The following is a 26,297-nucleotide window of genomic DNA, read 5'->3' as shown; positions in this document are numbered from 1 at the left end:
TTGAAAAACTCTCAGATACTGTGCGAAAAAGGAGGATAATTTTTACGGTCATCTTCTCCTCAGAATGAACTCTAATAGATTACCCGAACAAATCTTTGACTTCTTCCGTAACCGCAAAACAAAACCGAACTGGTTGAAATAAACTGAAGGACTTGGTAGAATTAAAAAATTACAGAAAATTTACTGTTCGGTCAAACAGCTAAAGTAATAACTAATGAAGAAAATATAAGGTTCCAAAACGAATCTACATTAAAAGCGAATTTCTGTCTAGCGAGTTTCTCTACGTTGTTAATAGTGAAGGTGACGTGAGATGCTACCCAGTTCTTCACTTCTGCCCATATTATTTTAATACTGTTTAATTCAGGGTGATATGGGGGCAGTCGAAGGACCGAGTGCCCGTAATGCTCCATGAGTTCATCTAGGATGTAGGTTTTGTGTGCCAGTTTGTGCAATTTGATAAGCTCATAAAGCTCGTGTTTGTACATCGTATCACGGTGTGGAATGTTCCTATTCACTAGCCAGGAGATCGTCACTTTCCGTGAACTGGAGGTTGGAGCACGATCTACTTCCTTGTTGTGATATGACGCGTTGTCAATCACGAGAAAACTGCGAGATGGAAGATTAGGAATAAGCAAATCTTTCACCCACTTAAAAAAATTATCACTATTCATGTCATCGTGGTAGTCGCCATTCTTGCTGCCAGACTTCCAGATTAGCAGACAGTTCTCGAAGTAGTCCATTTCCCCGCCAGCATGTACAACTATAAGTCTTTTTCCTTTTGACATGGGTGCTGATATACCGGATATTGAATCATCAGACCAGCCTTTGCTGGATACATGGGACGTATGTATATAGGTTTCATCCGTGTACACTATAGGCTTATCCTCCGCATGATACAGGGCAATTTTTTTCAAATAAACAAATCTTTTGTATTTTATATCATGCTTTTCCATTAGGATGCGCTTATTAGTGTTAGTTTTTTTTTTTTTTTTCAACGATATCCTAATTATCGAAGGATTCGCTTGACACTAGTATTGGATCCTTTGAACTTTATGTCTTTCTCTAACTTTGCACGAATTTATGAAACTGTAGGTAAACATTTTTCAACTAAATAAAAGTTGTTAACAATACGACGTACGGCACCTTCGTCAAAGTCATCCAGTCCAGTAACATTCTTTGTGCGCATTTTTTTTTTTTTTGTTAGGTGTTTCAAACTGGCCGTCCATAGGTTTTCCTAATTCTATCGCTTTTTGTTTATCGCTCTTAATCCATGCCACAGAACTTTCTGACACTCCAACAGCTGCTGCTACTCTTTCCTGCACTTTCTTACAATCTGTCGCTAACTTTTCTTCCACTGCCTCCCTTTCCATAAAGTCTATAACATTCGAGATTGCTGCACGAGTCTAACTCTTTAGCACCTTACGATGCAGGCTACTTTTAACGCCTTCCATACTGTCACAGATAGGCCTAACGTACACCACCACTAATCAGTTACTACACAATGAGAAATTACAAAGCAGCTGCACTGAACTGTCCTTGTAGCAGTTGCTCTGTTAGGAGGGGATGCGCTACGCTGGATCGTCCAAAGAGTGCATGCGCGACCAGATGTCTTCCTAGCTGGCCTGATCTCTAGCATGTTGTTTGCTGGTTGTCCCTCTCTGTTTATTGCCATCACCACTGTTTTGGGTTCACTCATCTTGAGATTGACTTCCTGGAATTTAACCTTCCATTCATTGAGTCTTCAGTCTCAACTGTACTTGTTCCTCGTTTCTCCCTAGATTGTAACATCATCAGCAAAAGCCATTGTGTTTAGTTCACTGGAGATTTTCTGGATTTTCATTATGCCATCCATGATGATGATAATAATGGGGACATTGCACTGCCTTGTTGGACTCCACTTTCGGTCTGGAATCAGGATGAATTTCCGTCAGCCAATCGCACTCAGCTGGTACACTGCTCATACAGCATCTGAACTTTCCTTTTCCCTTTCCTCAGGCATTCCCATATCTTCTCTCTTGCAATGCTGTCATATGCCTTCTCAAGGAAGATCTTTGCTTTTTTCCCCAATATTTCTCCATTAACATATGGACGCTGAAGATTAGGTCTTCGTGCACCTGTTTGGCCTGAAGCCATACTGTTTGTTCTAACTGTGGCTCTATGATGATTCACATTCTGTTCTCTAAGGTTTTCTCAAGAATTTTAAGCCCATGAGAAAAAAAATCCACAGCCTGTTTCTAGTCATTCGTCCGGGTCAGGAATGGAATGAATGAAGCCCCCATCTAGCGGCGAGGATAGGAAATGTGCCAGCTGCTGAAGCCTGTCACACTCCCCTGGTAAGCCCATGAGAATGGTGTGTTATTCCCCCATAGTTGAAGCATCTTCTTAACATTAAGGTTGTCCTAAATACAGCTTATCACTTTCCTAACGTAGATCCTGAGTCTATTGGACAAATGTTTACTGAAGAGTAAGACAAAATATTTTATTATTAAAGACCGAAGTACAGGACAGTGTATACAACATACCTGCCAACTTTCCCGATTTAGGCGTGAGACTCACGATTTTCGACAGTTTCCCTCCTCCCGATTATTCTATTATTTCTCCCGATTTTAGCTTATTTTTTGTGAATTTCAAACTTTTTTTCAAATCCCGCCATTTCAGCATTGTACGCAAGTGGCCGGAAGTCCTTTGCTCATTGCCGCTTTAAAATTAAATATAGACATTTATTAATATGAGAAATGCGCGCGAATGTGCAATGTTTATTGAAACCTGTATATCACGACGCATATTTAGATTGTCAATCTCTTGTTCTCGCGTGCTATGTTCATGTTCGTTCACATCAGTCTAGTCGATTCTAGAGTCTAGTCGCTAGGTTTGGAGTTTTTAAATAAATTAGTGACAGAATTTCAAAGATAGTGACTAGTGATTTTTCTAGCGATTTTTAGGAGTCGTTTGGAGACAATTCTGGCAAATTTTAATTTGTTATTTGAAAGAAAATAGTATTGCGATTTGCATAATCGCGCGGGCACATGATGCAATATGTTCTATGCACTAAGTAATGGCATCTACAGTAAATTTATGACTGATTCACACATGTGGAGCATGAGTTCATACTATTATTGGAAGACTTATCAGTACTGTAGAGCCCGGATTTTCATGCAAATGCATGTTTTTAAGTAAGCTTGTTACACTTCTCAAACTTAGCAAATATTCGTTTTATGGCTTAATGGTTCCAAATAACCGTACTTTTTCCGTGCATATTTGCATGTTTTGGCCTTTTTAGGAGAAAATTCATGCATAATGCATATTTTGAAGATTTTGGATTTAATAGCGAAATTACTTTTCTTCTGACTTTGGTGCATCTATAATGTTAACTTGTATGATAGAGCATTTTATGAATGCTGGTGTGCAGAATTTGGGATCATCTTTCCATTTTATACAGTATGTCTATTACTGAGAGATGGAGAGAATGTATTCCTGGCATCCATCTGACAACCAGAGTTTGTACATACGGCAGAGGTCCTATAATCTAATTAACTAAACACTTTATCTGTTGCTTGAGTAAACATTGAAGTCCCCACTTCGATCTCTATAATTCTTAGGAATAAGGTGTCCCAGTTATATACTGTACATTGCTATGAATTGAACCTCAAATTCATTACTCATTGACAGCTCATTTGTTGTATCTCTTGTATCACACATCTGTGACGCTGCATTACTGAGATAGCAGCTTACAAACATTGGTTTTGCACTGAATCTTCCGTTGTTATCCTGGAATTTCCTACCCGGAACTCTCACTCCCCACACTTCTTTGTAATCACAGCAGGCAATCGTTACCAGTTATTGAGGACATTCAAAAGTGTTTGCAATCATCGCACAAAGAAGTAGCTGTGTCAGCTGGAGATACTTTAGGTCAAACAAAGTGGTCCGCGTTCAAATCCTGACTTTGAATTTATCAGGCTTATATAAGATGGATTGTGGTAAAAATGCAAAAGACGCATAATTTGACTTCAATTTGTCCCAAATGTTTTCATTTAAGTGTGCACCTGTCACTTCTTGTGACGTAGAAAGATCATTTTCTGTGTTTAAGTTTATGCGAATAAATGGATGAGCTTAAATTAAGGCGAATGGGAGAAATTACGGTAGTTGTACAATGTTCCAAAAGAAACTGAATTTTGATAGTGCATATTTTCCAGTTTTATTGTGCATGTTTTGCCATACAATAGTGCAGGAATGCATGCATATCTTGAGATAATGGTAATGCATGGAAATCCGGGCTCTACTTATCAGATACCTATCATCTCGCTCGCGTACTTCCTGTGAGGGACTAGAAATGTGTAATTTTTAACCTTGTAGTGTCGTATAGCAACAGTCGTGTTTTCAGACAATAAGTATTATAATATACCATAGTAATCCTGTATCGCGGTTTTGACCAATTGTATCTCCTGATTCCTCCTGATTTTTCCTGATTTTCACATCCAAATCTCTTGATTTTTGGTTTTGTAAAGTTGGCAGGTATGATACAAAGTTTGACACTTATTCTTCCATAGAAAAGTCCTCTCGGTTTTTATGCCAGGAAGTGTACCATTTTATGAGCTGTTTGTAGCTTGGTTATTCTCAGATAATCTGGATGTTAGATCTCTTAAAATGTTGGAAATATTAGTCTTAGTATGCAATAGACCCATAGTGAATCACCACTTCCCAAATCATACCTCTCATTGGACATAATACTTTTAATTGGGTTGAAAGAATCTTGTAGTCTCTACTTCAGACTTATTAGAAACTTAGTAATTTCTTCTTTTTCTTTTCTGGTATTAACTCGGTTATCTGCGGTAAGCACCTATGTGGATTAAGCCTATTTTTACAGCCTGATGCATTTACTGATGTCAACCCTATGATCAGATAATTATAAAACCAACAATGTAAATATTGTCCCATCTTCTGTAGAAGACCCTTGAAAGGTTATTAATTTTCTCTTTCTATAAATTGTTGCATAACAGTTCAAACAAACAACACTATTGCATGTTCTGTGATGGTTAGTAGTGTGTAAATGAAGGTATATGCAGTATTTTGATTACAAACAGCCAGGTTTCAAGTTAAGTAATTAACCAAAACTGTTTACAATCTCTTTGCCAGCTGGGAATCAAACCCAGGGCTCTGTGAACTGAAGGCCACCACGCTGGCTATTTAGCCCAGGAGTTGGATTAGAAACTTTCTAATTATATTGGAATATTTGTGGCAAGCTCTCCTATTATTTGTGAAAATTGCTAGTTTATAAGTTGCAGTCTCTCTCATCATTGTTAATCACAGGACTGATGGCATGATACGTTTCCTTTACAGGTGGAAAATATGTCGCAACCAGTCAGTACAGCGATGGATAGCTTATCCATTGCTCTTAAGAACAACATAATTCCAAACCAGGAATATCTGTTACAAGGAAGCGTTTTAGATTCTGCAGTAGAAGTTCTGCTACACAGATTAAGAGGACTGTGCGATAATGTTGACTCCGGACCAGAGACCTTTCATGAACATGAGATGTGCTTCAGTATCAGTAAGTATTATGAATGGTGTTTTTTAATATTTTTTTTCTTACAATTTGCTTTATGTTGCACCGACACAGGTAGTCAGGGCTGCTGACAGTCTGTCTCTGGTAATTATCGTTGTAACAACATTGGCGTCATGTCTTCTTTCCTCACTTGATTGTTCTCCACTCGACATGCTGATGGCTGATGGTTTTTACATTGCTGGCAATATAACGAATGCATCGTGCACTAATACGGTGTGGATGTATATTACTGTTAGTCATGATACCTCCAGGAAGCAAACCCTCCACCATGACCTTCTGTGGTTGCTAGTGACTGTTTACGTTCTGGTTTACCAGAATGCACTGTTAATGGCAGAGTTTGGTTAGATGCAGCATACTTTACACTTGCTACTGTCATTGTCAGAGTTACTGATGGGATTTGTTAGGTTACTTTTAGTGACAGTATTACTAAACTGATAGTGATGGTTAAATTTCCATTTGTAGCAAAATTTCTGCTAGTGATTGGTAGGTTCTGGTTGTTAGTGACAGGGTTAGGTTAGCATTCGGTTAGATTGCACAGTGATCTTAATGCTTATTATCATCACTGTAAAAATTTCTAATAGTGACTAGTCCTGTTCCTTTCAAAGTACTGTCTTCTTCCACTACTTTTATCACATGTGGTGGGGTTGCTGGTGGCAACTGTTGGTGAACATATGGACTTGACACTGTTTTACTGCCAGATGTCTTTCCTGACTCCAGTCCTATTTGGAGGGATGTATTCACAGTTGCATGTTTGTGTGGTGGTGGATTGTGAAGTTCTGGATGCGATGAAAAATTACGAAATTCACTATACTCCGCATGGCTTTACTTCTAAATTGATGTTTTGCAAAACACATGAGCATCGCTTTACCTCTGATGCAATATGGCTACGGTAAACAGCCCTTGTAAAATGTAATACCGTAGTTAGAAAAGCTAATGAATCAGGATTGGAAACAAATTCACAAAAACTACATATACTAACAACATCTGACACTAGAAAAAGAATACATTATTAAGAATGAGGAAATAACACATCACTCACTGCTAATGGCTGGTACGGGAGGTTATGGCCTACAAAGCGAACATTGTACTGATCTCAGAATCACTTTCTTGCCACTTGTCTTTCCCGAACTACACTGTGACATGCTAAATACGCAAGAACTAAGTACACTAATCAATACACGGACTACAGGCATTTTTATACCCTGAACTACTAAACCTGTAGTGTACTGACTTACGCTATGCTACACTGTAAACTACGCTATACTCTACTATACTAGAGAGATAAAGACTAATATGAAAAATACAAATTACTAAAGAAAAATGCAAAACATCTTGGCGAGTGTAAATATTAGTTGGCACTAGGTTTCGAGATAGCACTCTGCCGATATTAGTCGATGTGAATGGCAGCTTGGGATTGGTTGGATGTTTGTGTTTCAGCACATAACCACCAGACAGAGCCAAAATTGGCCAAAATGTCGATTTAGAAGTAAAGCAGTGTGGAGTATAATCCTATTTTTAAGCTTATGGAAGGGTTGGTTATAAGTAATATTGATGTATTTGCTAACGATAGATTTTCTCTCTTCTTGTCTCCTGATGGGATCGGTCTTATGAAATTGAAAATTAATTTTGACGGTTGGTTTTTCCAATGGCTGTTAACTTGTGGGCCTGAGTGGTGGAATGTGAAAATTTTTGGTGTGATTTTTGCTGGTCTTTTAGTAGTTTTTGTAAAAGTTTCTTGCGTTGTACTTCCTATGCTTTGTCTATTTTCTTTTTCCTTTATTGATTTCAGTTCCCTTTGTGAATCAGTGCTACTGTCTGCTTTCAAATTTTAAGATAGTGTAGAGGATGGCTGCCCAGCTGAACTATCTCTTAAAACAATGACCACCATCACCACTTCTAAGATTATTGGTTCAAACCCAGCAGCTGTAGTTGGATTTTTGAAGGGTGGGAAAATGTCCATTCGGCATTCTTTGTCATATGATGTTGGCATATAAAAGATCTCTGGAGACACATTTGTGTTTACTCAAAAAAATTCATTAAAACACAGCCACAGGCACCCAAGGGAGATTCAGTTTACTCTGACGTCTAGTAAACCTACTGTTTGCTTTGAAAGTATGGATACTTCTATAAAAAATACATAGGTTCACCAATCTCAAACCTAATTGCACCAAGTTGTAGTTCCATTCTTTATGCATTTAACTATTGTATACAACTATTTTTGTCTTGTGTATTTCTGCAGTTGTATTCTGAATGAAAAATAACAAATGTGTTTTGGCATTCTGCACACAAACCTGGATTTTAAAATTACATAACTTCAAACTGTGTCATCCGAACATAATAAAATGTTAATGTGTCATAGCCTTAAGTGTCCCAAACATTTCAAACTTACTAAGTATCGCTATAGCTAAGCTGTTATCAATTTAATTTGTAATGGGTTTTTCAGTTCTGCAAAGTTGGACATAGCTGTGGTTAACACTGTTACGAGCACTCAGTTACTGTTTTCGTAATTAATATTTATAGAAAACCTAGACGTATCCATAAATTTTATACTGGTTAATATTTGTGCAGGAAATGTAGCAGTCTCAAATAGCGACATATTGGGGTGTGTTGAGAGTGGAGTGTTGCTTCATTGCCGCACTTGGTTTATTTTTATCCCGCTCTGAATCGGTGGGAATTCATCTAAAGCACAGACATTTTTCATTGATATTTGTTGTTCCCATTTGGGGCCAAAATGCCTTAGAGAAAAGAAGGAGAGATTGCAGTGATTGTAAGTGCAATTTGATTTCTTAAAGCTGAAGACGAAAATGCAAATGATTAGAAAGATACCCAGTTTATTGGGAAGTATTGGAGTGCCTAGGAATTTTTTTGGTGTCGGTCAAGAGGATTGCAGCTTCAACCTGCCGTTGGAGGTTCAAAGCCCTCATGCAAAAAGGTGATGGAAAATTGCCAGTGTTTAATGCTGTTAAATATTATTCCTGATTTAGAGAGAGTTGATCATATTTACCTTATAACACTCAGCCTACGGTGAGCGTGGCAACACAGCGCTCTGCGGGTACTTGCAGTGTAGCTGTCGTCCCCTCTTGGAGTTCATGCAATTTCCTGCTCAAATGATAAACTGTATAAAGTCTATGGATACGTGTAGGTTTTCTATAAATATTGATTATGAAAATGGTATAAGACTATGATAGTTGTATACTACTGTTAAACGCAGAAAGAGTGGAGCTACAATTAGGTACAATTAGGTTTGAGATTGGAGCACCCATTCATTTTTTATAGAAGCTTAAAGTTGAGTGTCTATACTTTTGAATCCGTCAATAGGGTAAAACGGAATGTTGAAATCGATAACCAGTCGGTCAGATGGTGTCAAATTAAAATGTCTGCACATGGTAGCTGATGCTATACGATGATTATTATCATTATCGATTTCAATAATTTTTCTTTACTCCCTGGTGCTAAAGTATATAGGTTCAGCTGGGGTATTTCTGTCCACTTCTCCCTTTCACTGTTAGAATGTGTACCAGTAAGTTTCTTCAGTTAGTATTCCTGTGAAATTGAGCACATAAATAGTCCATAAAAACAGCCTGTTTTATTGTTTTCATATGCATTATACAGGTGAATGAGATGGACGAAAATATCCCATTATTGGAATTACCGCACCTCACGTACTGATGGTTTTAATAAGTACAGCCATCTCTGAGAGGAGGGAGACATTCACCAGACTGTTTGTGCAACATGATGATCCTGAAATCCATACCCAGAACATCAAAGATTGTGTGGAAATCGTTGAAAACCAGGGAGATATTGGTTATTTGTACTTTGAGTTCCTGTATATCTGGAGGCAATGCAGCTCTGAATTAAAAATGCCCAGGGAAATCATGCTGATTTTTCTTCGTGTATTTGGAGAATGCCGGAGGTGGGGAAGATGTGGTCCAAGGACTGTTTTGTGAACGACGATTGAGGCATGCAGTTTTGTGGCTAGAGAGGGAGCAAGCAGTGAAGTGAGTGCAGGAACAGAGCTGTTGCTATCCCCACTCTTCCGCCTGGGCAATATATGGCTCGTGCAGGAAGTATTGCCACTTGTTTGCAGTCCTGAGAGCACTGTGTGTGATAGAATGCCTGGGCGGACGAGTGGGGGCAGCACACGACGTCAGTGTTGTAACTTTGGGCATGAATATGAATAGATATACCGTATTTACGGGAATAATCCCCGCATATTTTTTAAAAGAAATTGAGGCACGAATTTGTGGTGCAGGTTTTATTTGCGTCAATGTTGGTAACACTCCTGGCTCACCTAGTTTTTGATATCGGGTGTACAGGTATGCTGTGTATAACCGCAGATGGAAGAAAACTGCCTCATATGTCATATTTAAACGGAAAACAAATCAGACTTTCAATTTAAAACTGCCTTTACACTTAAAAAAGTACTATTTTACACAGTAATTTTAATTCAAAATTTCTCCGTGTCAGGCTAGAATGAGTCTTCCGGAACGTGCAGGGGTAGCTTTCCACACTTTCACTCACTTCGGTGTGTTGACAGTTTGTTTCATAGCTGCTAAGTTTGAGTGAAATCATAATTCTTTTGCATTCAGTGTTTTAAGGAATGCCACAGTATCACGGAACAGACAGTGTGCGAAGAAGCAGAATCCGTGAACACTGGCGATTCTCTTTGCCAATGCCGACATTTGGCGAAAAAGCGCGGCTCATAATTATAATCAATTCGTACGCTACAAACAATATTGTCAGTGCCAATGAAACTGGATTTTTTTTTAATGCCTAGCCCAAACAGACTTTTTAAAAGGAGATAGGGTCACTGTACTGTGTTGCAATATAGAAGGAAGCGAAAGACTTCCTCCCCTCCTCATAGGAAAATTTGATAGGCCACGATGTTTTAAGGGCATCGGAGACTCTCCGTGCAAGTACAAGGCATCTAAAAACGCATACAGTGCAGTAATCAAATGAAGGAAATACTTGCACAGGGGAGCCAGCATAGACTTCTCGTCTTTGAATATATATTTTTTTCTTTCCTTGCGTGAGGTTATGTTTGTCAGTGAGTTATCCAAGTGCATTATTTGAATACTGTAAATGCACCTTGTTTCTTTTCTGTTGCATTTGAAAGGTTTAAACTTTGAATCAGTGTTAATTGCATTCAGTAACTGATCTTAGAATATTTTTTGACGCGGCAAGGGTTGGCATTTCTGAAGTACAAGTTGGCGGTTAATTCAGAATCACATAATTTGAAGTCTGATTTTTGCGTCCCAACGACTTCGAATTAACGAGGTTTTACCATATCGCAAAACTAACATCCGAGTTCACTGGTGTGTCTGTTTTACCTGTTTTACATTGCACGAAAAAGAATTAATCCACCACCGGTCGTGTTAATATCCGCGTAAAGAAAAGACCGCGTGTAGAAAGTGTTTTAGACGTGGTGTGTAATGAATTTGTAAGTCATTTAGGAGAGTGATGCAAGAGAGAACGAATCTTTCGATCTACAGGGAATCAGGCCTACTGCAAGTTCAGATTAATGAAATACCTCGACCTACTTGATAACTTTCATGGCAAATATATTTCATAGCAGTGATAATGTATTTCTCAAATATGTTCAGGCAAAGCAGTTATATCCGTAAATTTACACGTTCATATTTTCGTAAAGACCCTGTGGACCTCGCGGAGTGATATGAAATGTTTGTTTATGCCAGTGTTAATCTTTCAATGTAAGGAATTTTTATTCATTTAATTTTTTCAAAATGAGCCTTCCTAATATTAGGGTGCGGGGATTATTCATGTAAATACGGTATTTAACCCTCTTAGTGCCATGCTCTCATGCTAAGAATGTGCCAAGAATGCCAGGCTGATTAGTAGCATTTTGCAAGTTCCTATTTATAGAACCACATAATTTATATTTTTAAATATTTTGACTTCAAACATACAGGAAATGTTGAGGATGGTATGTACTTACTACAGACAATGATTACAATACCGTTGTTCAAAATATTTTTTAAAAAGAAATTCTGAATACATTGAAAACATAAAGAATAAATTTTCAAACATAGCAATAAAAATAATTCAAAATTTTAATTACAGTAAAAATGTGGTAATATCTCTGCAACGCAGCCATACAAGTGAATAAACACAGAATATTTGAAAAGTATCTGTTTAGTAGTTCAGAAGGTAATTACCATTACATAACTGCCAATCGTCACATGACCAGGAGCCTATTCCGCAATAGTATGGTCTTGTACATTACAAGTTACTAGTGTGGGTTCTTGTAATGTATGGAGTTGTACATTTCTGTTCCACAAAAGATTGAAAGTTTCTTGTATATTACCAGTGAATTGTTAAAGTTTTACAAGTGACGACATATTAATAAACATACTACGTCATAGCATGGATCAGCTGTTTATCTTCGTATTCCATTCGTTGAATTAGGTTATGCTTGCATCATTTATCGTAATATCGTATTTGAAGTAAGTTATGCAGCAAAGTTTCAAAGGACTCTTAATATTTCTGTGAATTTTTTAATGGTACAATGTTATTTTTTAGTTTATTTCTTTGATGATAGGAAATTACTCTGTTATTATCACCCATTCTGTTCTGCGCGATCCTCGCGTATGTTGCACGATAGTCTGACCACCGCCGTCTCGATCCTCCTATACTGCCTGCTCTATGCGAGCCTTTTTGCGACTACGCTGCGAAATAATTTCTCCGCTAGATGGTAGACATAGACGCACAATGTTCTAAATTTATTCTAATGACGACAGCCTACAAAACACTATGCAGTATGGTCATATGTTCACCGAAGCTCGTAAATTACATCAGTAATATTAAATATCGGCAAAATTACCTGTATGAAGTCGCCATTGGCCTCTTCATGCACAATTTAAAGATTTTCCTGGACGAAGGCTTGGAGTGGTACCATATTTTTTGTGTTCTTGTCTACGCAATATAAAAAAATAGAGGTTTTATGAACTTGGTTAGGATAATATCACTAACAGTTTGCTGATATTCTTTGACCTCACACTTTAAAAAGCACATTCTGAGAGGTTTTTTTTGCTGGTTGTTTTACGTCGCACCGACACAGATAGGTTTTAGGACAGCGATGGGATAGGAAAGGCCTAGGACTGGGAAGGAAGCGGCCGTGGCCTTAATTAAGATACAGCCCCAGAATTTGCCTGGTGTGAAAATGGGAAACCACAGAAAACGATCTTCAGGGCTGCCAACAGTGGGATTCGAACCCACTATCTCCCGGACGAAGGCTCACAGCTGCGTGCTCTTAACCGCACAGCCAACTCGCCTGGTATTCTGAAAGGGAGGACGTCGCAAGTCCTCGTATTAAGTTCGTACGTTTGAAGGACGTCGAAAATAGGGCACAGCAGCTTCTGCGAGCTCCTGCAGATGCTTCACCAGAGCAACAAAACAAGGTTTTGAGTATCGAACTCCTCCTCTGTCCTTATGCATAATCAGTTCCATTTAGCGGTGTCGAAGCTCTAGGCAGTGAGATGTTGCTGACACAAATCTCACACTCCATCCTCTCTTCAACAACATGAACCTAGTACCCGCAAATTAGGATTTGATTTCCTGTTTCTAGTTTGATTGGAATATTATCGACTGGATATCTGAGGTAGTCCAAAATGTCTAAACATGAAGACGTTTGTTTTGTGATAGTCCGTCACTATTCTTATCACAAGGAATCCACTATCCACCACGGCTTTTATCACCTTCTGAAAAAAAATCCGCAGCCTGTTTCCAGTCATTCGACCGGGTCAGGAATGGAATGAATAAAGCCCCCATCTAGCAGCGAGGATAGGAATTATGCCGGCTGCCGAAGCCTGTCGCACTCCTCCGGGGTAATGATTAATGAATGACAGATGAAATGAAATTATATTCGAGAGTGGTGCTGGAATGAAATATGACAGGGATAACCAGAGTATCCGGAGAAAAACCTGCCCCGCCTCCGCTTTGTCCAGCACAAATCTCACATGGATTGACCGGGATTTGAACCACTGAACCCAGCGGTGAGATGCCGGCGCGCTGCCGCCTGAGCCGCGGAGGTTCCATCACCTTCTGAAATAAGGTGTAAAGGCACAGATGCGAGAGTAATCTGAGGATATCTAATTACTTCCTTTATTAGGCCCTTGCCTAGATAAAGCCGATAGCCGCTTTTCTCAATTCCCTTCTAGACGGTATTTCATGGAGTCGTATCTTTTCTGGCTGTGAACCACCTTGCAAAATGGTACACAACAGTTGAATATTTCGGGGAAAGAATCTGAAGTTTCAGTTATATGAAAAATATAACTTACACAAACGGAAAGAAACAAGTACCAACACCTTAAAATCACTTTTGAAATATCTATAAGCATAACATGATCAATTCATTTCACAGTTCTATACAAAATATCTCTTGTACGAACGAAAGTGACCAGACACGTTTACTTATTGTACGGAATAACTCAGGTTTACACACACATTCATGCACCAATAACACAGTGCTACACCCACACTAACAGCGAAGATTGTGCGTCTACTGCTGCACTCTTACGGCGACTTGGAAATATGTCGGTAGTTGCGCCTTCCTGTGTTAAACTAGTGGCATAGAGCAGGCAGTATAAGAGGATCGAGATGGCTGTGAGTCTGACATACCTTGGTCTGTCATTAGGAATCAGATGCCGCTAATAACGATATTCGGCCGCCAAACTTTGTTACGAAATTGCAAACTCTGCATGAATTGTTAAAGTGGTGTCAAGAGAAACGAAGTTATTCATTTTGAAGGAAATAGAAAGAGGGAAAGATATTCTTTTCTGTGCATTCAGCAAGAGTCCGAAAAAACAAGACGAAATAAATGGTTGGATGGAAATATTTGGCTTGGGAAAAGCTCATGGAGCTTTTGAGGGGAAAAGTTGGACGTATGTAAGAGATACACTGCTCATTAATGATTCCAGGAATGTCCTTTTTGGAACATGTTTGTTCAGTATTTTCAGGCCAACGAACAATTTGAGGAAATTTTATATCATTTATTGCAGCTACCACAGAATGTAGTGACCTACAGACCGAAGATTTTGCCATCCCATGCATATCTGCAATACCATGGTAGCCTACTGACCAACATTTCCTAGACATTGTACTGTTGTTAGTAACTGTTGTTTAGCAGAGAGAGATTTATTTCTGTTCATAGGATGTTTTAACCAATACCCAATGTCTATCAAAAGTTCTTCCACTTGTATTGTGCTTAACCTAAAACGCTCATTGTATTCAAATACAGTATTAAACTGGAAATTTGTTCTTCCCTTTACAGATGGTAGTTTTTATTTTCATCACCAGCATTATCACTACTGCTAGACCACATATTTATCAAAAATGTATCTGAAATAAGTGTATTTAAATAGCACTAGTACATTTATATATTAATGTCCTTTCACTGGTAGAGAATACTTCCCAGTTCACTAGTAAGTTACAAGTACTAGTACTTTCGTGGAACACACCCATAAAAATTCACTGGTTAGTATGGAGTAGTAAAGTACAACTGTAGAAAATTATTTTGTGGAACAGAAACTCTGGTATTTGTACTAGTTACTAGAGAATTTACTTGTAATGTACAAGACCATACTTTTGTGGAATAGGCCCCAGAGAAACACATGAAATTCAGAAATCCAATGTGTGTAAATAAGTGAATAAATAGTGATGAAATTAAAAGCTATGTTCTTTACCCTTTGGAAACGCAACATAAAATATTGCTATCTGCCATTCATAATTGTGCTAATTGCAAATATTAAGGCGTGCTGTTCAAATGACGATATATCGTTGCTGGCACTGTACGGACAAGTACCAAACAACGATATGTTGTTGTCTGGCATTCTAAACATTAATAGTATCTCATGTTTCTAGGAGGAACAAGTTTGCAGCCTCTCCTTTTAAGAGTTCGTCGAGCTCTGGACTGTCAAGACATGCCCTGGCAGCTGAGATATGTTGGTCAACCAGAAATAGGTAATTATTTAGATACATGTTTGCGATATGAGCAAAGCTAACTGTTGTACACAACTCTTTACCTTGTGTTCATTAGCCAGAGTATCGTTCTCAAATGCGATTTTATTTGACGTAAATAAATATCACACGAGAACACGTTCACTTCCTTGTGTAAATTACACTGACTGAGCAAATGTCATGGGATAGCGGAGCACTGATGCGCAGGTGTGTTGTCTGCGTACCACACGTCGCCTGTGCCAACGGCAGTTGTGTAGGAGACCTTGTGAACAGTGGCTGTGCATGTGACAGGTGTAACATGGAACGTCGTGAGCTGACACCGTTCGAACAGGGTATGGTGGTCGATGCCCGATGGTTGGGCAGTGTGATTTCGGAAGTGGTGCGGGAATTCGGCTTCACACGATCAACCGTGTCCAGGGTGTATTGTGAATAGTTGAATGCGGGTGTCGCCGTCCACAACAGACGAACGACCGGCCGTCCAGCCACCCTCGATGACCGTGACCGGCGACATCTGAGACGGATTGTCAGTAGTGACAGACGGGCATCTGTGCAACAAATCTCGGCTTAATTCAACACAGGCTGTGCTAGACACGTCTCCCAGTGGACAATCTGTAGGAACATGGGTTCTATGGGGTATGGAAGCTAGCGCCGCACACAGGTGCCACTGTTAACCCAATGTCAACGGGCACAACAACGCGCATTTGTCGCCAGTCACCAGGGATGGACACTGGAACAATGGCGTAACATGATATGGTCGGACGAATCACGATTTCAACTGCACCATGCCGAGATGGGAGGCACTGTGTATGGTGCAGACCACATGAAGCGATGGATCCCGCCTGCCTCGAAGGTGTGGTCCAGGGTGTTGGTGTCTATGTTATGGTCTGGGGTGCATTTTCCTGGTATTGAATGGGGCCCCCTAGTTGCTCTGGAAGAGACTTTGAATGGTACGCGGTATGTTCAGCTGCTCGGAGACCATCTCCACCCATTTTTGACCTTCCAGCGCCCAGATGGTTCTGCGGTGTTTCAAGATAACGTGCCACCACATCGCTCCCACATTGCCCGGGAATGGTTCCAGGAACATGCAGCGGAGGTCCTACGACTGCCATGGCCACCCAGGACCCCTGATATGAACCCTATCGAGCATATCTGGGATGTCCCGGAACGCAGGCTCCGTGCCATGGATCCTGCACCCACGAACAGACCAGCATTGGCGGCTGCTCTACAAACGATTTGGTGTCAGCTGTGTCCAGAGGACTACCAGGGACTTGTCGACTCACTTCCACGGCGCTTCACTGCAGTTCGCAGGGCCAGAGGAGGTCCCACACGCTATTAGGTGATTATCCCATGACATTTGCTAAGTCAGTGTACTTTATTGTCACTGTAAGTCACAACACACAATTACACACAATATCAAGTGACACAACACTTAATAGCGGGGTACCCTGAAGTCGATTCTGACAAGTACAGATGTCAACAACACTGACTCGCGCACTGTAACATACTCTCTTGAACTCACCGCCTCACTTGACTGACGGCTCGGTATATATACTGTTCGATCAACCATCTAGAATTATCGATTTCTGGAAGGGTTCTTACAACAATCTAATGGAACACACTCGAAACATCAATCGACTAGCTAGTCGAATGGAGTACTCCAGTAATGGATCCAGCTAGAACCTTCCTTACTGTTTACCAATACACATGGAAATTTCTTCAACATTCCTAATGTCTCTACATGTATCTGGACAATAAACCTTAAGGAAGTTTCCAGAACCCTTCATATATACCAAATTATAGTAGAATAAATCTAACATACAAACATTATAGAGTTTTCTACCACTTTCAACTATATAAATTTAGAGGTTAAACTTATACACAGTACGTATTTGAGGTTACACAAATTTATAATACATATTTACAGGGAAACCATGTATTAGTCGTATTTAATATTTAATAAATGATAATTTAGCATTTAATAAAATATAACCAAAATATACCAAACATCATACTGTAATTGAAGGTTTTACATCAGATACGATGTCGCAAGGTGCAGGAGATGACTTCACTAGGTTGACCAGAGTGCAAACCTCCACTCCACTTCCCCTACGCCTGTCTCACCCGTTCGGCCTGTCTTCGCCTTCTCCACCTTCCCCGCTGATTCTCCCCTCACTGCGAAATGTTTGTGCAGTGAGCGGTGACACTGTTGTATGGGGCAATGTTACTGATGTTAAAGCACTCTTTCAATTTGGTTTGAGCAGACATTTTATCTTCTCTAGCTCTTATTTTCCTTTATCGTTGCAATGATACCACTTATGCCTGGAACAAGGGACCGGCTGACAGCAATTCTGAGAGCCTTCTCTCCTTGAGCGCTTTTCGGCCTGGCGGTGCATCTGTTGATTCTGCTGCTGGTTCCGCGTATGCCAGGTATCAGGATCCTCCAGTCCCTCTCTTTGTCCATGGACATAATTCCAGTCACCAGTTCTCTTTATTGGACGTCCAAGGAAAAGTTCTGATGGGTGAGAAACCCTTGATGCGGTTAAATCGCTGTCTGATGGCCAGAAGGGACTCGTGTAGGTGTTGGTGTCATTTGGTATGTTCTCTGTCGACCAAGTGAATCCGAAGCATCTTCTTTAGCTCCTGGTTTCTCCGTTCTGTGGGATTTGCTTGCGGATGATATATCGGTGTCGTCCAGTGTTCAATTCCCCACTGAGACAGAGCTTGTCACCACTGTCTCGAGGTAAACTGACTGCCATTGTCTGTGAGTAGACATCGAAGATATCCATATCGACTGAAGACTTCCGTCCTTAAGAGTTGTGTGATACGTCCTGATGTAGCTTCAGGGATGGCGAATGCTTCCACCCATCTGGTGAATAGGTCAGTCACCGCGGGGATCCCAGTCTTTCCCCGAGATGTCCTAGGGTAGGGTCCCACAAGGTCAAGGGCGAGAACCTCCCAAGGCTGATGCGGTCGGCATCCTCTCATGCTGGTACTCGCCTTCTGGTTGTTCGCCTTAGTGTGTGCACAGTTTGCACAGGCTTGGACGTAGTTCTTGATGTCGTGACGCATGTGTACCCAGGAGAAAAGTCGCCGCATTGAAGAGTAGGTTTCCTCTTTACTAGGATGACAGGCTTCTGGATTATCGTGGTATTTTCCCAAAGTCCTTGTAGTCTGCGACCTTGGAATGACGATGACTGGGGAAGAACCAGGCAGGTGGGAAGTATACTTAAGTATACCGTCTTCGAGTCGAAAGTTCTTGTAGCTCATCTTAAACTGAGCTGGGACAGATCGGCAATCAGTGCTGCGTTTGCTGATCCAGGATGCCATTCTGTTACAGGTGATGTCCTCAGTCTGCCACTTCCTTATTAAATCTACATCGATCTCAGTATTTCGCCGGATTGCGAGAAGCACAGGATCGGTTTGAGATTTCTTAGTTGGCCCAGGAATCTCTCTCTCTGGTAAGTTCATGGTTGATTTCTGTCCGTACTCAGGATTTCTTGTAGGCTGTCAGCAGCTTGGTTGGCTACGCCTGGAACATGACAAATTTCAAAGTCAAAATCGGCAAGGATCAAGGCCCATCACGTCAGTTTGGACATAGCTCCAGAAACTCGATTCAACCACTGAAGTGAACAGTTGACTGTAAAGAGTCTGAACTTCCTTCTAGATATCCTCTGCACTTCCCGACCGCCCATACAACCGCTAATGCCTCCTTCTCGGCTGTACAATAGTTTCTCTCGGGGGCAGAGAGTTTCCTACTGGCATACTCAATTATATCCTTGCCGCCTCCTTGTCTCTCATGGAACAGTACAGCCCCAAGACCAATGTCACTCGCATCTGTCTGCAAACAGACCTCTGGGCTTGCATCCAGGTAAGCTAGACTTCGAGAGTTACAAATGGATCTTTTTATTTCTTGGAAGGTTGTTTCTTCCCTTCGGGTCCATTTAAATGGTATGTTTTTATTGAGGAGGTCGGTTAGCGGAGCAGCTTTCGTTCCAAAGTGTGGTACAAAGCTACTGTGCCACCCACAGAGGCCTAAAAATTGACGTACCTGGCGTTTCGTGCGAGGCCTTTCCTGTTCCTCAATGGCCCTATTCTTCTCAGTTTCTCTCCAAGCCTTTGTCTATCAATACATGACCTAAGTACTCAACAGAGTTTGATGCGAACTGACACTTCGTGACTTGGCAGGTAAGTCTGTGAATCCTCAACCTCTCTAAGATAGGTGTTCCAAATGGTCTGAAAACATCTTGCTGTACACGAGGATGTCATCCAGATAGACCTGGCAAAATTCGCCTGTGTATCCGGACAAGACTTCGCCCATCAGACACATAAAGCTGGCTGGAGCATTCTTAAGACCAAAGGGCATGACTCTGAATTAAGAGTCCTCTTGGGGTGGAAAAAGCAGTCATCGGTTGAGACTCTTCTTCGACTTCCACTTGCCATAGCCAGAGTTCAAATTGAGGGTACTGAAGACTTTTGCCCCACTCACTTGCTTTATCAGATGTCGGAGATCCCACATGGGGTAGGCATCTGATAGTCTTATTTACCTGGCGTAGGTCTACGCAAAGTCGGTAATCACCATTTTTCTTCTTAGGTATTATTATTGGAGAAGCCCATCCTGATACCGAAGGTTCAGTCAATCCTTGGTTTTCCATTTCCTTGACTTTTTCTATTAGAAATTTTTGTTTTTCTGGGTTAAGTGGGTAAGGCCTTTGTTTAACTGGGGCATTATCCTTACAAATTATTTTATGTTTTACCGTTGTGGTAAATCCAATCCTATCAGTAATGACCTCAGGGAACTTATTCAGCAACTTCTCAAGGTATTCCCTCAACAGCCCTGTTTTCAGTTCGGCCAATACATTGGTTCCTAAAGTTTCCGACTCGAAGGCTTCATTTCCTACACAATGGCTTCAACAAGCTCCCTAAGGGTGAACTCTGCCCATAAGTTGGTTCTCCCTTAGTTTGTCAGATTTGGTAACGGCCGCCCAACCTTCGGCCAGACAATCTCAGGTAGCAGTCTGTCACATACGGTAGTAAGATGTACCCAACTTGACTGACATCTTCGAAGAACATTTAGGGTTTCTTAACAATGCTTGGAGTGCAGAAGAACACAACTTACATTTTATTGTTCAATCCTTGGTAGTCTGCAGTGAGCATGATATTCACTAAGAGCGTATAAAAGTAGGAATGGCATTCGCTTCCACTTATGCCTCAGACGCAGCTCCTCTTATTGAAGGACTAGGTCACCAACTTGGAGCTCCATGTCTCTTTTGTGTGGCCGTCTGACTTCATGATAACTGCTGAGGTGGAGCAGATATTCTAACGTCCATCTCTTCGAGAAATCTTCTGTAAGTTCTTGGCTGACTTGTGAGATGGAATAGGTTTTGTAAGTTGATGGTGGTGATCGGTTCTAATTCTGTAGGGATGACTTGTCAGCTTGCCTCCATGCAGAGAGTGTGCTGGTGACAGGCATTCACCGTTATCTTGAACTAAAGGTCGTGAATTGATGGCAGCTTCTATTTCATATAAGATGGTACTTGGCACTTCATCTACTTGCTGTTTTCCTAGATTCTTCCTCAAAGTTCAACTTTGCCAACCATGTGCTCCCACTGTTTATATACAAGTAGGAATGGCATTCTCTAAGAATACCCAACAAGAAATGTGATAAATTTCAAATAAGCAATGTGAAGAGAGATTTTTTTTCATATGATCATAGCTTCATGAACCAGGAACAATCTTGAATGGTCATTTTCAGTGCCTGTTCCATAATTCACATACTGTTAATTGATTTCCCTGTGCAATCTACCCCTTGTTAGTGTTACTTTTTTTTTTTAAAAAAGTACATCATTTGCAACTGTAATTTAGAATGTATTGATGGAATTAATGAATTGAAATGAATCCCATCCTTAGACTGAGGTAAACAAACATTGCAGATATTTGACTATGGTATTTAAATGAGTGTAATAAGAAAATTTTAAGTGATGTATAGGAACTAACAAGTGATAAATTAAGTCATAATTATATATGAACAAGAATAGGCTTTCGTCTTATCTCTCACTTCCCATATGAAGACGGAAAATTTGTCAGGATAGACCCTCAGTGATTGTGGATTTTTTGCCCTGCTGATGAAGCTGGGAAACAGAAATGAGCTTGTCGGGATTGATGAAGACAGACCCTGTATTTGAAGATGGCAGAGGATGAATTTGTGGAGATTGTGTTTGTCCTTTGATGTTTTCATATTTATCCTCACCTTTGCTAGTACTTTCTCTTCTGATGCTGACCTGTTGTGTTTATCCTATTTTGTGTTTAAATTCTTTTGGCTTCTGCTTATTAAGTGTGAGATAACCACATGTAAAGAATTTCGTATTATAGGTGTTTTGTGTAATGACAGTTTGTTAGTGTGAAATATCGTTGTAATGTCAAAAAACGAAAAGAAAAATAGATTCTCTGACATGGCTGAGGAATTGCCATCAGCCAGTTTTATGGTCTCATTCTGGAATTAATGTGAAGAAATTTGAAAATTGTGCCCAAGCTTTTGCCAGTTACCCATTCTACTGATAATTTTCTTTACCAGAAGGACTAAGCTGTTTTAGATTTGGGCTAGGAGCAAAGTTAAATATGGTTGGTGCTAGACTTCATGAACTATATGGGGTGGTCCATTCATTCATGTCAGCAATATTCTGTCATGGTAAGGGCCTTTTCCAGCTGGACATTGCACCGTGCCATACGGCCAGAATTGTGAAAACTGGTTTGAGGAACGTGATAGTGAATTTGCTTTACTGCCAAGGGCCCCAAATAACTCCAAATGAACCCCATTGTACGTTTGTGGTTTGCCTTGGAGAGAAAGATTTTTGCTATATTACCACCGCTCAGCATTGTTACCAACTGGAGGGCCTGCTGTTGCACTTGTGGTACCAGTTAATGCATAACAACTTCAGCCACCCCATTGAATAGAAGCCTTGCCGAGTGGCCGTGATTTTGTAGGCAAAAGGTGGTACTACATTGTGTTAGGTAGGTGGTCATAATGTAATGACTCTCCAGTGTAAGTTTGTTATACTTTGTGTTGCGAGTCCATGACTGTATGGCCGGTAAAAATGGAGGGGGCAATAGCCGATTGTCATCATCAGCTTCTGAGGAATGTGACTATGATTCAAATCCTGGACAGTGCCTTTGAGTTTTTGAAATGAAAAATCATATCTCTGTGGATCGGATTCAGTGTAGAACTGGATGCCCTGTCGTTATGATCTCACTATCACCAATTACATAAAACTACATCCAGTCTTACTCAAGCTAGCAAAGGAAGTGGATGTGCTGAGTGGAGTGTACAGAACAATGGTTGGTGTGGAGCATTACCGAGCAGCGATAGGGAAGTGGCTATGGAGAATGAAATGGAAATAAACTGAGAAAAGAGAACACAAGAGTTATTTATGGAAGATAGGAGAGATGGTGCTGGTGGCTGTGGTAGTAACGACGCTGTTAGTTATTGGGGGCGCGGAACTTAATCCTGGCCCGAATGCTAACAGCAATATGAGCTGGGACGATATGGAGGCTATTAAAGGAATAGTCAGAGAGGAGGTGAAGGATGTCTGTACAACAGAGCAACTAAAGGAGATGTTCCAGAACCAGTCAAAGAAATTTGAAGAACTGGAGAGATGAATAAAGGACAAAACAGAGGTAGCAGCAAAGACAGGAAATAATGAAGAAGAAATCGTGAAACTGAACGAGAAAGTAAAAATCTGGAAGAAGTGACGAAACTGAAGAAAGGAGAGGCGAACTGCTGTCATGAGCGTGTGAAGGAAGAGGTGAGAGACTAAGGTTGATCTCATATACAAGGTGGTCGAGGTAATCCAGAATAAGATGATCAACTTTAGTGAAGTGGATATCGACGATGTTGAAAGGGTCAGAAAAGTGAGAGGGAACAGGCCTATCAGAGTGAGGTTATCAACTCTGATGGCAGAAATTATCGTGAGAAATGCCAGCAATCTGCAAGGCAAGAAATTATGGGTGAGAAGAGATATGGGGAGTGAAGGCACTAAGTGCTTAAATACTTTAAGAGCTCATCTATTTAGGGCAAGACGTCAAGGTCTCAGAGCGCATATCAGGGGCCAGCAGTTGATAGTATCTAACGGATAGTGCAGATGATCGACGACGAGCTAAGGCGAGAAGAAAACGTGGAATCAAGACAAGAGGACAGAAGAGAAAGCAGCACGGAACAACGAAGCAAGTGAAGAACGCACGCCAGGGATCAGTGTACCGAGCAGTGTGGTAGCAGAAGTGGGGAGTCAGCAAGTGCCGACAGAAGTTGACTCACAAGATCCTGAAAGTCCAAACGTAAGTAGGCAAGTGTTCAATAAAGAACAAGGAATACATGAGGAAATAAAAGGCCGAGATGCCCTGAATAGAGGGAGAAGTTTAAGTCTAAAAGATTTATGGGCCAAGGAAAGTAAAATTGTGGAGGAAAAAGAAGACAAGGTGCACTCCAGAGGACAAAGAAAGGAGTGGGAACAGAAGAGGATAGGGCTATAAGAATGAGAAGTAAAAATAAGGGAGGAACGGGAGGGTGTCATAGCTAGACTGGAAGATAGGGTTTATAAATATTGAAGGATTACTAAATAAGCTAGGTAATGAGGCAGTATTAAAACAGTAGAAAGCTTTGACATTGTGGCACTACTAGAAACGTGGCTTGAATTCGGGAAAGAGATCAAATGGAAAGGGTATGAGGTGAAGTATAAATCCAGAAGGAGAAAGAGCGGAAAGGAGAGATTTCTGGGAGGAATAGCGTTATTGATAAAAGAAGAGATTAGTGAGCTAGTAGAGGATATTGAAAATCAGATGGAGGAAGTAGGGGGAAGGTACAAGGGAGGGAAAAGAAGATATGTCTGGCTTTTGCATATTGCCACCCACAGAACTCTTTAAGCGAACAATAGTTTTTATGAGGAATTAGTACTAGAAACAAGTATCATAAGTGAGAAATTTGATGAAGATGGAATGTTGTTATTTGGGGAATGCTAGAATATGAGAACTGTGCCCTGTTTACAGTAAAGAAGATGAGATGATGATGGTCAGAAGGCAAAGTGCAGATAAAGAAAGGAATGGGTATGGATCAAAGCTGTTGGAGTTATGTGCCACAGGTAAATTTTATACTCTGAATGGATGGTGGGAAGGAGATAAGGGGGGGGGGGGGGTGTAAGCTGACATTCATTGTGGGATGGGGGGGGGGGGGTGCGATTGATTTAGTATTGTGTTCAGAAGACATTTTAGAGAATATCAAAAAGATGCAGGTTGGCTACTGGGCCATATCCCATCATGCACCAGTATGGGTGATGATTAGGGCTCGGATGTTTAAGACCTAAAAATAGCCCAAATAAGCAAGCAAATATGACCTCAAAAGTGACAGAATATGACGTGAAAATGACAAAATATGACCTGAAAGTGATTAATCTGAATATGTCCATTTTAAAATAAATTTTAAATTGAAACTGCAATCCCTTTGATTCATATTTATTAACTAAATTCTTTAGTCTTACTTTCATTAATTTTCTGAATATACATGTTTAGCAGTTATTCAGTCAATATTGTCCTTGATTCACTTGTCAAACATTTGTGAATACATACAGTAAAACCTCGTTAATTCGAAGTCGTTGGGACTCAAAAATCGGACTTCGAATTACGTGATTTCGAATTAACCGCCAATTCACAATTCAGAACTACCAACCCTCGCTGCGTTACAAAATATTCTAAGGCCTGTTACTGCATGAAGTTAACCTTGATTCACAGTTTATACCTTTCAAATGCCATGAAAAAAGAACTATTTCCAAAATGTATGCAAGAAGGTGCATTTACAGTATTCAAATAATGCACCTGGATATCTCACTGGCAAACATAACCTCACGCAACGAAAGAAAGAAAGAAAAAAGGCACGATTCAAAGACGAGAAATCTATACTGGCTCACATGTGCAAGTACTTTATTCATTAAATTACTACACTGAAAGCATTTTAGATGCCTTTTATTTACACAGAAAGTGCCCGATGTGCTTAAAATCGAACTTTCCTATGACTATCCCTGTACGATTTCCCGCCATGGCACTTATCTTGTACTTCAGAAATGTAAACACTTGCCGCGTCACAAAGTATTCTAAGACTCATTAATACATGCAATCACCTCGATTCACGGTTTAAACCTTTCAAATGCCATGGGGAAAAACTATTTCCAGCATGTATCCAACAAGGTGCATTTACACTGTTCAAATAATGCACTTGGGTAAATAACTTACAAACATAACCTCACGCAACGAAAGAAAAATATCACACAATTCAAAGACGAGGATAAATTATGCTGGTTCCCCTGTGCAAATGCATTATATTTTTGGATTTCTGTACTGTTTGTATTTTTAGATGCCTTGTACTGGCATGGAAAGTGCCTGACGCCCATAACATTGTGGCTTATTGATCTTTCCTATGACGAGGGGATAAAGTTTCTCGCTTCCATGTGCATTGCAACGCACTACAATGACCCCCATCCCTCACACTTGTACGATTCCCCGACTGGCACTTTCTCCTTTAAAACCATATGATCGTTTGGGCTCGCATTAAAATAAGGTAATGCAGTTTCATCGGCAATGACAATATTGTTCGGTGCCTACGAATTTATTATATGAGCCACTTTTTTTTTTTTTTCGTCAACTGTCGGCATCGCCAGTGTTCGCGGATTCTGTTTTCCCGCACACTGCCCGTTGCGTGATATTACGGCGTTCCTTAAAA

At 40.4% G+C, this 26,297-nt stretch overlaps 1 protein-coding gene across 3 annotated transcripts in view; it reads left to right on the top strand.

Moving 5' to 3' along the window:
• MED18 (mediator complex subunit 18) overlaps positions 1–26,297 on the top strand; it is a 75,062-nt gene that overhangs the window by 7,331 nt on the left and 41,434 nt on the right. For all 3 annotated transcript variants that reach the window (XM_067144455.2, XM_067144454.2, XM_067144456.2), the window contains exons 2-3: positions 5,338–5,548; positions 15,443–15,541. In XM_067144455.2, coding sequence (XP_067000556.1) covers positions 5,347–5,548; positions 15,443–15,541 — 301 coding nt within the window. In that variant the 5' untranslated portion in view covers positions 5,338–5,346. The remainder of the gene's footprint in view (positions 1–5,337; positions 5,549–15,442; positions 15,542–26,297) is intronic.

The sequence above is a fragment of the Anabrus simplex genome, chromosome 3, assembly GCF_040414725.1.
Source record: "Anabrus simplex isolate iqAnaSimp1 chromosome 3, ASM4041472v1, whole genome shotgun sequence".
Lineage (NCBI taxonomy): Eukaryota > Metazoa > Arthropoda > Insecta > Orthoptera > Tettigoniidae > Anabrus > Anabrus simplex.
The sequence above is the reverse complement of the archived record's forward strand: the minus strand, read 5'-3'. Positions and strand labels throughout refer to the sequence as shown.